Source organism: Grus americana, chromosome 1 (genome assembly GCF_028858705.1).
Source record: "Grus americana isolate bGruAme1 chromosome 1, bGruAme1.mat, whole genome shotgun sequence".
In the NCBI taxonomy this organism is placed as follows: Eukaryota; Metazoa; Chordata; class Aves; order Gruiformes; family Gruidae; genus Grus; species Grus americana.
This window is the reverse complement of record NC_072852.1, coordinates 86,888,166-86,901,633: the sequence shown is the minus strand read 5'-3', so window position 1 is coordinate 86,901,633 and position 13,468 is coordinate 86,888,166. Positions and strand designations below refer to the sequence as shown.

General features: G+C 44.8%; 1 protein-coding gene and 1 pseudogene across 1 annotated transcript; both read left to right on the top strand.

The window, feature by feature from the left end:
* The first annotated feature begins 3,476 nt into the window (after window positions 1-3,476).
* Window positions 3,477-11,775, top strand: C1S (complement C1s). The gene is made up of 12 exons (XM_054812747.1): window positions 3,477-3,621; window positions 4,084-4,148; window positions 4,578-4,779; window positions 6,043-6,220; window positions 6,477-6,602; window positions 7,265-7,464; window positions 7,683-7,836; window positions 8,071-8,186; window positions 8,417-8,495; window positions 8,751-8,888; window positions 9,402-9,476; window positions 10,547-11,775. The coding sequence occupies exons 2-12, from the start codon at window positions 4,144-4,146 to the stop codon at window positions 11,338-11,340; spliced, it is 2,067 nt and encodes a 688-aa protein (XP_054668722.1). The 5' UTR covers window positions 3,477-3,621; window positions 4,084-4,143; the 3' UTR covers window positions 11,341-11,775.
* Window positions 5,360-5,515, top strand: LOC129204325 (60S ribosomal protein L39-like; annotated as a pseudogene).
* Window positions 11,776-13,468: the final 1,693 nt, after the last annotated feature.

The window sequence follows — 13,468 nt, the reverse complement described above, 5'->3', positions numbered from 1 at the left end:
CCGTATGCTTGAAAACAATTCACCTTTTTGGTGTGGAAATTATTGCACAAATAAACATGATGCCAGAGCCTGTATTTCAGACATCGCTGACTTTCTTCCCTGGACCCCCCTCCACGAAATTAGGGAGTCGCAGCTCTGTTTGCGGTTCATGGGCTGGGACACACCGTGACCGGCACACGAGGCGTTCGCTGCTGTCGCCGGCGGGGGTCAGAGTGGCAGCACCCACCCCGGTGACATCCATTCTGTCGCCTGGAGGGTCGGACGGGGCAGCCCCCGCCCGGGCCGGCCCTTCCCGCCCTCGCCGGCTCCGCGGCGCCGGCCGGTCTCTGCTGCCGCCTCTCGGTGCCGCCGGGAGCGGCGGGCTGGGCCTCCGCCGTTAGCTTCAGGCCGGAGGGGACAGGCAGGAGACTCTCGCCGTACTGATGAAGCCGCAGAGCAGCGCTCGCTACGCGTGGCGTGGCGTGGCGTGGCGTGGCGCGGCAGCTCTGCCCCGGCTGGCAGGAGCGGCTGGTGTGTCTCAGAAAGAGCCAGCGTCTTGTCAGTGCTGCTAGCTGTTGCAGCTGCTCCGCACTGCAGTTTATAGTCTTGTGGTTTAAAGTAAGCCAAAGTATTCAGGAACGTTTTATGCTACTAGACAAAACTGTAAACTGTTCCATTCCAGCCGCTGTTTCACCGCTGGTGAAGTCATGCATGCGGTGAGCATGGACGTCCCTAGGAAGGTCACAGCAGAACCGACGCCAGTTATCCCATGGTGGGATATCTCCAGCTGTGAGTCAGAGCCCCTCACCCACAGGGAAAAGGCCTTGGATGTAAACAAGACTAGGGCTTCTCTTTTATGGGAAAGGTGGTGCATCACCTGTGCAGGCATCGTCTGTGCTCAGCAGTTGCGGACGCTTGAAGCTACACGCAGGGGTGTAGGGGAAGGCAGTCCAGAAGGCAGCAGGCATCGCAGTGCGGTCCACTGCATGGAGCTGAATGGTCCCGAGTCCCAGGTTTTGCTGTGAGGCTGTGGGAGCTTTGCGTTCAGACTCGGTACTGGAGGGAGTAACAGAAGTGAACAGACTCTGGTGAAAATTCCCCTGGTACAGTATGCAGAGGTGGAAATCAGTGGGTTATACTGAGCAGTTCTGAGCCAGCACACAGGCAGGTTTTCCTGGGGCTTATCCAAGGCTCTGAATTTAACCACAGGCAACAAAACCGGCTTGGGTAACAGGAGCGAAGGCGGGGAAGAAACCCACTGAATCCTGTTACTGCTAGAACATGAATACGGCAAATTACTGCCAAGGTCTTGGTGGATCAAAGATATTTTACTAGCTACTTACATATCCTTGATTACCTGCTGATGGGTTTCACCTAGTTAATGTTATGTTTTCTCTTTTGATATTTACTCCCTTTGTTTTATGCACTGACTCAGTGTTTTCAGATGCAAAAGTGTGGCTTTCAGTAAGAACTCAGGAAAAACTTTTTTTTCTCCCAACTTCCTGGGGAAGGACAAGCCAGTCAAGCCTGTTTTAGATGGTAATTTTATGAAAACTGGAACACTACTGCTTATCATAACATCTGGCAGAAAGGTTACAGCTATGCAGCTCTGAGTCATCTTAAGAAAAGGTTTGTCTTATGCAATTTGGGAAAAGTAGTATGTGGTCATGTAATTTAGGAATTTAAGAGAATGCTTGTAACTGAGCAGAATTATATTGCATTGTCAAACTTAATGTTATCATTTATTAACCTTAATGGCATGTTTTTGCCTCTGTTAAATTATTATTTGAATATAATTTCTGACATAGTTTCAGTGAATTGTAAAATATATTACCTAGCTGCTTTATCTTACAAATTGTAAAAACAATACAGATCTAGGCAAATGCAATAAAATGCTATATGTGTATTTAATGGAAATATATACATAAATATCACTGGTCTTCTGCATAAATAGTTAGCATTATGCAGATATGTGCCCAGATAAAATGCAGCTAGCTTTTATTTAACTTCAGCAATCTTTTTCTTAATAGGTATATGTCTTCTAAAGAATTATTAATATTCATACACATATTAATTTACCACTGCAACAGACAAATTGAGTCAGGTTTATATGAAAATATGCAATTCCCTTGTGATGAAAGGACATGTGTAATATATCAGCTCGCACTCATTTTACTTCTGCCATGTCCATTTTAAAATAAGATCATGACTTGAAGAGTCACTGGCAGTGTCTTTACTTTGCCCAGTTTGGAGGAGAAAACATCTCCCCATGATTTGTTGTGTATCTTTCATCACTGTTTTCCTGGTTCTCAACATTCCAGTTAGAAACATCAAGCTGTGCTCCCAAAATACATCAGAAGTGAGATGACACACTGTTGTCTTTCTCTATCCATTCTCAGTTTGACAAAGAAAACAGACTAGGCATGTTCTTCAAGAAAAGCCTTTATCCTCACTACAATGAAGTCAGTTATGATTCATCTGTAGGTGTTTCTCTCCCTTGGCAATATAAAGGAGTTTTTCAGCTGGGCTTTGCTAACACACTTTGCCTATGGCCTGTTGAAACTTGAATCATTTTTTTTCCCTGCCTAAAACATGCTCTGGAGTATGCTGTGCTGATTGTAAAGGGTAGAGGTTGTAATGGTGTTTTCCATTTTTATTAATAGGCTGGTCCCAGTGTAGCTGGTTTGTGAGGAGAAGGGGTATTCTGGAGTATCAGTGACAGGTCTTTTAGCTTGTATGGTGATATTTTGGTCTTGGCTTGTGGGAACTGGCTGGATTAAGAGTCCTGTCTGGCATAAGTCTTGAAACTCCTTTCCATAAGGATCTTAGATCTAACTTGCTCCAGGGCTAAGCATGATGAACAGTTGCTCTTACATGAAGTTCACTTGGTACATAAAGAGGTAATTATGAGTTCTTAGTCAAGTTCTTACTTACAGGAGTGTTCCCATAACAAAACCCAGCAAAACAGCACACTCTTACTCCTGCTGGTAGCCTAAGAGAGGCATAACATTGAATAGGCCACTGTCTTTTCCTTTTTTTTCCCTCCTAAAAGAGGGTGTCTGAAGCATCAGATGAGGTGCAGTGGCAGTAGCCCAGTGGCCACTAGATTGCAGTAACAGAGTGGACTCTGGCAAAGTGGTCTCTGGACGGGATGATCAAACAGATCATTTTTTTCCATGCAAAAACATTGGACCAGTTCTCAGGTGGACTCTCCCTTTGGATTTTGTTCCTAACTTTTAAAAGGCAGGGGGGCGGGGAAAGAGGAGGAGAGGGGAGGCAGCCGAAAACTCTATTCCCTTCCCTTTTCCCCAAAGTCATCTGATTTCCCGAAAATGCTTAATACAGACCAGATCTGTGCGCCCCCCCGCGCAGCCCGAGCCAACAGGATTGAGCAATGTGTTCTGGAAATTCCCCTCCCTGCCCGAGAGCTGGCAAGCCGAGCATCTCACCCCAGCCGGGTGGCTGGGAAGCCGCATCCCACAGATAGAGGGTGCTGCGATATTGCGAATTAGAGGTTTCTTCCCAGACCTCAGCCTTGGGTACGTTTGGAGGAGGGTGTGCACAGGAAGAAAAAAGAAAACGCGAAAGAGAGAAAAGAGAAGGGAAGAGAGACGAAAGCCAGGCACGAACTAGGGAGAGAAGGTAAATATTGCAAGCATTGGATATGAGAAAGGAAAGTATTCCTGAGCATCGCTGTCTAACTGCTAGAAGAGTCAGGACAAGCTGGTCCCCATCCCCAGGGCCTTAGCATAATTTCTGAGGTGGTGGGAAAAATGGATTGGGTACCCTGGGCGGGAGGTGCTTTCTGTATTAATTTACTGTGCACCAGCATGGTGTTTGGAGACAATGATGGTCATGAGAGAATGCGAGTACCAGTGAGTACCAAGATAGGGATCATCTCTCCATTTTGCCAGTATGGAGCCTAGCATCCCTTCTTGATGCTTGGGGTTGCTGTATGCAGGAAGGAACAGAGATATAAACTTGCTTTTGAGGCAAAACATTGATGTATTCTCCACAAGCTGGGGTTTTAGGGTCTTTGACCTGCCTAGCAGACATGCAGAAGCACAGGCAACATTAATCAGTAACACTGTTTTTTTGTCCCAGGCTGTGACTCCAAAGTCCAATTCCTGAAAGTTTTCAGAAAGGAAGATCAGCTTTTTCCAGATGTGGTGAGTTGTTGAATCTCCAAGGGGAACTCAGGTTTATTAATAATTTCATTTTATAAATTAGGTGTTTTTCCTGTAGTACAGTACTGATTCTCAAATCTGAATGTATCTATAGCCCAATTAACCTCCAGAACAAGGCAGTGAAGTAGGGAATAGCACATAAGACCCTTGTGTTCAACTCCTGCAGCATTACCAGCTCTTCTAGAGCTGAAGAGGAGCAGAGAGCACAACTGAGGTTGTGCTCCTTCTGTGTGAAAAGCTACAGGAGAAGGACAAGCCTCACACAGCCACAGCATTGGTCATTAAAGCTCCAAAGCCAGGAGCTACGCAACATGCTATATACAGCCAAAGACTAGCTTTTTCACTAGGGACTCCGCGTGTATGAGGACAGAGAAGACTACTGCAATGTCATCTTCCCTCCTCTTTTCTCAGGTACCTTATCTTCTGTCTCCCTGTCTGGGCTGATGCAGCGTCCATGTATGGTGAGATCTTGTCACCCAATTATCCTCAGGTGTATCCCAATGATCTGCAGGAATCTTGGGAAATCCAGGTCCCTTCGGGATATGGCATTCACCTTTATTTCACACATATGGATCTTGAACCATCGCAGAACTGCGAATATGACTTTGTGAAGGTACTGTCCCTGTCCTCAAGTGAGAAAAAGACAAGAAGGCAGGTTAGAGCACAGAACAGCAAAGCAGTGTACAAAGCTCAGGGCTGAAAGAGGAGATAGATACATCCTTCCTGTTCTGAGCTCCAAGAAGCCCAAATGACTGAGTGTATCTGCACTAGCAGTCACTAAATTGATTTGAGTTTGCCTCATAACCACATAAGCATTGTCTGCCAACTGAGTGTCCCATTGCTGCCCCCTTCCCCATGTTTCTCCTATATTCATAGGAAAAGCCTTCTTAGCCATCACTGACACCTCCCTATTGCAAGGCATATTCTTAGCCAGTGAACCATAGGTATAAAAGGGCCATTTTCTTAGGCCATTTGCTTTTCTGTCCCTGAAATTATTCAGAATTAATCCATGAGTGGGCATAGATGATTTAATGCAATCAAAAATTGATTGGAAATGATGAAGGTAAACCAGTCAAGAGATCTGTGTATGGATAGTGGACACTCAGATAAAGCGCTGTGGTACATTGCACCACAGTTTTCTATGATCTATGCACCACAGATTTCTTAAAACAGAGACCCACTAGCTCTGCTCCATGTTGTCCCACAAGGCACAAAAGATCAAGCATTTCCACACAAATAGACAGAAACAAGACCATCCTATCCTGCAATAACTATGTGTGAAAAGGGGCAAGAAGATCAGGTGCAGCACTAGAAGGAGACCTTGGAGAAGGACCAAGGTGGGACAGTAGGATGGATGTGCTCTGCTTGGAGCTGTAATAACACGTGTCCTTTTGCAACAAACCAATGAACCTGTCAGACTGCTCTGCAGACCGTCAGTGATTGGTTTTGCCATTTTGAACCAAGGTGTTGATTTTGTGTGCAAGTGGGCCTGAGGAAAGGATGTTAACAGAGAACAGAGATCCATTTCTGGATTAATTTGTATCTGAGGAATTAAGACAGGCATTTCACAGCTTGGAATTCAGTAGACTTGGGCATCTTACAAATGTCATGAAACTGGTTGTCTAGGGGCTCCATTCAGCTGTACCTTGGCTGGCTGTCTTCCACCCTTGGCCAGCTCAGTGGATGACACAGCAGCCTCGGTCCCTCCTGCTAGCTATGTGACATAGCTGTGCCCTGAGAGATCTACCTGAATGCTGTGAGAAATGCATGCAATTTAGGAGCCTTTGGTTAGCCACCTATAAGCTGAAAGACTCAAATGTTGGCAATTACACATACTCCAGTAATGAGAGAAAAACCTCTCTGCATTCTTTTGCAGATCCTGTCTGGTGGCCATGTTGAAGGTGTGCTTTGTGGGCGGAAGAAACCTCATGCCCCTGGCTCCTCGATTGTGGAGGAATTTCACATCCCTTACAACACCCTCACTATGAGCTTCCGATCAGACTTTTCCAATGAGGAGCGTTTCACTGGTTTTGCAGCCTACTATGTTGCAGTGGGTAAGGCTGAAACAGCCTCCTCTGAATCTCTGTAGTGTCCAGGCTGGGGGGGGGACAAAAGCTGACAGAAGGGTTTTCCTTACAAGAATGCCCTATTTAAAGCAGACAGCACTGCTTTCCAATATGGCCAGTATAAATGCTGTCTTAGAGATACCTTTTCCTTGTCGCTCACCGGTGTTTGCTTCACTTTCTCATGTTCCTCTTGCCCTTAGGGCCCTCTCCTAGTCTCAGCTGATTCGTCTTTTCACACTTGCAGACTTGGATGAGTGCATGGATTTTGTGGAGCAACCTTGCAGTCATTACTGTAATAATTATATTGGAGGTTACTTCTGTACCTGTCCACCAGATTATTTCCTCTACGAGGATAAGAAAACATGTGGAGGTAAGAGATCTACATTAGCTGTGGTCAACAGCAAGAGTCCTTTTAGGCCAAGTGAGATATTGTACATGGAAGACCTTCTCCATCAACCTTCTCAACTAGTTGTGACAGGTATATTTTGGTGAAAAAACCATCCCCATGCAAATCTGAACTGGCAGTAGACCGTGATTTGGGGAATTTCTATTACATATTCTTAATACTCTTCTTTTTTTGTGTCAAGAGGATTAAGAAACTACTAAATGACATTCTTTAAAGGCTGTGATGGAGACCTTTCTTAGCGTACTGCTATCTGTGAATGTTTTAATCTCTGACAAAACAGGGCAGTTCAATAAAGACATAAAAATGGCCAAGGGACTGCTTGGCTTGAATAAAAACATTACGAAGTCACAAATGGTGCATGTTGAAAGGAGTATAATATGAGGACCTGAGCATGAGCGAAGAGGGCCTAAATTGCAGGTGGAAGGTAAAAAAAGGCCATTAGAAGTTAAAGTCCCTGGCTAATTGGATTGAGAGTGGCCCTGGCTTCAGTTTCCTGGAAAGATGCAGTGTTTGTGACATGGTGACTGGGGAGACTGGAGATGTGGTGGAAAATGGAAGGCTTGTCAGCTTCATAGTTGGACGATCTCCTTTTTTGAATCATACCTGCGTTCCTTCCTTAATCCTAGTGAACTGCAGTGGAAATGTCTACACTGAGCCATCAGGGGAGATTGTCAGCCCCAACTACCCCAACCAGTACCCAGAGAACTCGCGGTGTGAGTACCGAGTGGCTCTGAGGCCAGGCTACTTTGTGGCGTTGACCATACGCAGCGAGGACTTCGATGTGGAACCAGCTGACTCAAAAGGGACTTGTCACGACAGCTTAACAGTAGGTGTGGGGCTTAGGGAGGCAGTCAGGATGCTCTGGATCTCCCCTCAATTTCCTCATATTCAGAAGACCCTCTGACTGCTTAACTTTATTTTCAACTATGTTGCCTTTTGAAGTTCTTGGGAATACATTTGAATATGTATATATAGAATATATATTTGAATATCTCTCTGAATACATTTGGTATTTCTCATTCTTCTTGTTTGTTATTTTCCTAGCTTGTCTCTGGAAAGCAGCATTTTGGTCCCTATTGTGGTAGCAAATTCCCAGATCCTCCTGAAATCAAAACTAGGAGCAACATTCTTGACATAATCTTCCAGACAGACCATGCAATACAGCACAAAGGCTGGAAAATACGCTACTATGGGAATCGTGAGTAAACACGTGGGAAAGTGTCCTCTCTGCTGCTGAGTTAGGGAGAGGGTTTGTCCCAGGTCAGATTCATGGTAGAACACCATGTTAATATGTTCACAGCTGCTGGTATTGGGTAAACAGAGGATGCCTGTTTGGTAGGGAAAATAATCACTGGGGAGAAGGAAGTTGGGAGCTGGAAGGAGAGTAAATCTTGAAACAGTTAATCACTGATTTCCACCTATCTCTTCAAAGCTATAACCTGTCCCCTGAGTGTCATCCCCAACGCTGTTCTTGACCCAAAGAAGAACAAGTATATCATCAAGGACATTGTGAAGGTGACCTGTGTGGAAGGCTATGAAATTGTGAGGGTAAGTTACAAAAAAAAGCATAAATCCTCTCTGTCCCTCTCAGCAGCTTCCTGATGCCATTTCCCATCAGGTGTCCTGAGCACCTTTGGGGACTCAAAGTTTTCACCACAGCTGTAGTAAGTGAAAACTTCTTCCAGCCACTGCAGCATTTTGAGGACCCTCCACTGGAGTGCCTGTGTGAGATATATCTCATGGCCAGTGACTTACATGGATCGTGTTCTTTTCCCTAGCAACGGGACAGCATCATGACTTTTTACTCCAGCTGTCAGGACAATGGTGAATGGAGCAACTCCCATTTCAGATGTGTTCGTAAGTGACCCATCTCTGTATTGTGGGAAGCAGACTGGAATGGAGCCTTTAGGCTTTAGATCCACTATAGCTCCAGATCAGGAGAATGCTGAAGGACTGGGGTGTGAGCATGCTGAAGGGTACAGAGGAAGGGAGTGCTGATGACTGTACAGGGATCAGAGGAGCTGAGTGGTTCCCCAATATACATATTAATCATATTGTTGGGTGAGGATGCCCCTTTGATTGTATCTGATCGATTTTGTTTCTTCTCTACAGCTGTGAACTGTGGTGATCCCGTTCCTATTGACAACGCCCAAGCCGTATACGTCTCTGAGCTTCGTGAGCCTCTGTACAAAGCTGCTTTCCAGTATCAATGTGATGCACCCTACTATACCCTAAAAACCGAAAGGGATGGTAAGCATTGCCTCTGCCACACAAACGTATTTCTTTGATCAAAGTCCTAAGAAATGGTACTGGCATTGTCATGGGGCTGGCATTATATCCCATCAGGTCAAGACTGGGAAAAAGTTCTTATTGGTGTGGGGTTGCAGGCAGGAGTTTTGTGTTGCTGTTGTGTTTAATACAGTCTAATAATGTCTGTACTTGGGCTGTTGACCTTACATGCATTAGCCAGTCCTGTCTCCATTTGCCTGGTGTGTGAACCACAGCGGTTTTTGTCACATCTAGCACACATTTCTGGTGGAGAAGTAAAGGACTCAAAAGATATCTATTAGATGAGGTCCCACCAAAATAGGGGCAGAAGCACCCTGGTGGGGTTGTGTACTTCTAGGGAGACCTCAGCAATGTTTACCAAGCTGTGCTTGCCTTGAAAATGAGAAGGTTAATACATCATCTTATACAGTAATGCTACTTACCCTCTCTTCATCTTGATTGTATCCTTACGGCACTTTTCTTGTGTGTTCCAAGTGGTGTATCAGTGCTCGGCCAGTGGAGAATGGGTCAACAAAGAGATGGGAACAAAGCTACCAAAATGTGTCCCAGGTACTACCAAAAACTTTGTATATGTACAAGCAGCATATGAAGACCACTGCTTCTTTCATCTCTCTGTTTTTAAACTGCTAAGCCTGATAGTACAGTTGATCCTTTCTATGTTGTTTGAATCACGTTGGACATGGCATTTCTGAAAGCTGTGGGCCCCAAAGAAAGGTCAGACGAGGCAGCAGAAAGAAACTGGAGACAAAAATGGGCAACATAATAAGACATCTGGTATAACAGGACCTCTTAGAGTATCAGTGTGTGTTTCTACACCAGTTTCCCCACCTTCATGTGTGCACATTTTCAAGTTGTTCAGTGCTTTAGATCTCTGTCTATATTGCAGGTAACAAAAAGACTGACAGGTCAAAAGAGACGTCCAACAATGCTGGACCTTTCTGTTTTCGGTCCCTCCCAAGCTACACTGAGAGCTGTAGCTTCTCTTCAAACCTCTCCTGGGGGTAGGGCCCAGCTGTCCACTACTGTGGACTGATGCAGCACTATAGGGAAAGGTCTTTCACTACTCTCACTGGAAGTCATAGCCTAAACCCTTAAGGTTTAACATGTCCTTCGGTATTCAGCTACACTTACTGTGACTGAAAGCTCAAGCAAGGTCCCTGTCAAGGACCAACTCATCGTCTCTTTGTGTACTTGGGAGACACTGAGGAGGCAAGTGCATGGATACTACTGTTCCTGCCTGCTGGTAGTTATGGCTGGGTCTTAACTTCCAGCTGATAGAGAGAATTTTAAATCCTATGTATCCTGCACACTGTTCAGCTTACCCTCTTAGAGAAGCCAGCATGCCTAGGGCTAGTTGTACATGATGCCTCTTCTCTACTCCAGACCCCCAAATCCTCATTGGCAAAGTACAAGATCCAGATGAATTTCTTGAATTTCTCTGTAAATAGTAGTTGCAAACTCTATGACATAGAATATAAACACCAGTTACTCAGAATCAAAGATGATTTAGAGGACACAGGAAGGAGGGGACTATGGACTTTTTAGCAGTACCAAAGAACCCCCTATTTGTAACTGCAATTTCTCCCATCTGGTTCCTCTTTTTTTTCTTTTCTTTCCAGTCTGTGGAGTGCCTAGTAATCCCATTCGAGAGAGAGCAAAGATTTTTGGAGGCACCCTTGCAGAAAAGGGCAACTTTCCCTGGCAGGTGTATTTTGATTATCCAAGAGGAGGTGGTGTACTCATCTCTGAAAGATGGGTGATGACTGCAGCTCATGTACTGGAGGGATACGACAACCCCAACATGTATGCTGGGGTAATCAATGTTGGCAGAGAATCTCTGTACTTGGAGGCCAAGCAGTTGATCCCAGAGGCTTCATTCATCCATCCTGGTTGGAAGAAGCAGCCCATAGAAACCAGGACTGATTTTGATAATGATATTGCACTAGTGAAGCTGAGGGATCCTGTAAAGATGGGCCCAAACATCTCACCCCTCTGTCTTCCTGGTAAATCACCTGAGTATGAGCTGCAGGAAGGGACTCTGGGCTACATTGCTGGCTGGGGCCAGAGAGAGAGAGGAAGACTGCCTATTTATCTCTGGAAGGCCCAGATTCCCGTGGTGGACATGGATGAGTGCCGGTCTGTGAAACCAGAGGGCTCTGCTGATTCCAGTGCTTACCGATTCACTGACAATATGATCTGTGCTGGTGGTGGCAAGGACAGCTGTAAAGGGGATAGCGGTGGAGCCTACGCTATCCAAGATCCTCTTGATGAGAGACGGTATTATGTGGCCGGGCTGATCTCCTGGGGACCAAGATGTGGTACCTTTGGTCTTTACACCAAGGTAGTGCGTTATTTGGACTGGATTACAGAGACCATGAGCAAGCATGAAGATGAAGAAGCTTTGCAGTATTAACTCTCTCCTTTCAGCACAGTCACTTTTTCTAAATGTGATGGTTACATATTCAGGCTGGCTGTGATCCTGTTCGCTCTGTGTATATGATGAGTCTACTCGTTGTGTCTGTGCTGAGTGGAGAGTCAGGAATATGTATCTGTTTCTCCCACTGTCATTGAGTATGGGAAGGGAAATTCTCTTTCTCCCACTCAGTAGCATAAGAGGAAGATGCTATTCTGGAGAAAGAGGCTCCTGCTCCTTCCTCTTATTTTTTTTCTATCCCATTTTTTCCCACTTGAAAAAGACCTAGCCATGTTCCGCCTGACAGGAAGATTTCAGTGAAGACAATAGAGAATAATTGTTGGTTCCCTGGGTAGGTTCAGAGCCTGATTTCTGATTTATCTATTTCCTGTATTGTTCAGAATATCTAATAGCATTAAAGAATTTCCAAATTGCCTTGTGTGCAATGCGCTACTGTGTGTATATTGCCTTTCTTCTTCTCAGTCTAGACCTAGTTCTCCTTGAAACTCCCTAAATCAAGTGTCTAGTCACATTTTGACCCACTACACTGCCAGCTTTTGTCAAGCTGTAACTTGTGCTACCTCACCTCTCTACCTAAGAGTCTTTATGTAGTTTTTCTGAGATGGTTGCATCTCATTGACCAACCATTACCAGCAATGAGGACTTTAGACTTCTGAATCAAGCAAAGCAGAAGAGACAACTTCAAAATCCTTTCATTCACATGTCCTCAGGGCTTTATTTTTCAAACTTTATTGTGTTAGATAAGAAATAAAGCTTGCTTGATTTAGGGAAGGTAGTGTTGTGGGAGAAGATTACCTGACGTGCGTTAGGGGTGTCTTCTGCTCCAGAAAGTCCTGTATCACTCACAGGTATCCTTCCACTAAGATGGTCAGGGAACTGGTGCAGGTGGCATATGATGAAATACGGAGGAAGCTGGATTTGTTCAGCTTGAAAAGGAGGAAGCTAACAGGAGGATCTAACTGCTGTATTCAGGTACCTAAAGGAGGGCTAGAGAATACACGGAACAAGACTCTTCTGAAAGGTAAACAGTGACGGGACAAGAGACAATAGACATGAATTGCAATAAGAGAATTTCCAGTTGGGCTTTTTCCCAGGGTGTGGGTCAGCGCTGGAACAAGTGCCATAAAAGACTGGGGAATCTGTCCCTGGCCATCTTCATAACTCGCCCAGGCAAGGCCCTTGAAGCTCTGAAATTAGTCCTGCTGTCAGCAGTAGATTGGATTAGAGACCTCGTCTTCCAGCCTAAGTTTTTCTGAGAGTTTAGGAAATGGTGAGGAGGACGTGTGGAGTTCTTGGGAGATTTCATATAGATTCCTGCACTCGGCTCAAGCACCTTCAATTTTGTGTAACAGGCAAAAGGTTATTTTGTTGTTGGGCTAGTAAGCAAGGATCTTACACTGCATTCCTGAGGAACTGTGACGCACAGGATGTTGAATGCTTTTTACTTTTATATCTGTATGTGCCAACTTTAATCTAGTATGAAGATTTATAGTAATTCCTTCTTGTGGCTAACTGGCGGACTCATCTCAGCTTTCAACTTTTGGAGTGCAAAAGGGAAATGTCCATCCCTGGTAAACAGTCCAGGCTGCAATCTTAGCCCATGTTCCTCTTGTGCAAAGAGGTGACTATAGACTGGCAAAGAAACAATAATGATGCAGTGCTGCTGTTGTAACAATATTTTATAACTTCACAGTATGTATTAGAATTCCATAAATCACACAAACATGCCCAAACATCTGAGGTAATCATGAGCAAAAGCCACTGGGAATCTTACAGACTGCTATGTCTGGCTACTAGGAAGCTTCTGTTTTGGTATGTGATGGATACTTCAGCAGTAGAAATGGCTCAACAAAGTACAATTTGGGGAAAATTAATCCATTTTAAGTTCTGAAAAAGTGACCTTCAAACTAAGGTAAGATATTTCCTTAGCTTCTGTGACCACAAAGCCACTAAGGCAAGCAGCATCGCACGATTACTCACTAGCTCACTGATTAACTCCAATCTTTCTGGAAAAGGACAGGAAGACAAACTGCTGAAATCAATTCAGGACAGCAGAGAAGAAAAACAGAAATGTGGCTGAACGGTCCAGGAGTAGGAAAGATACTTT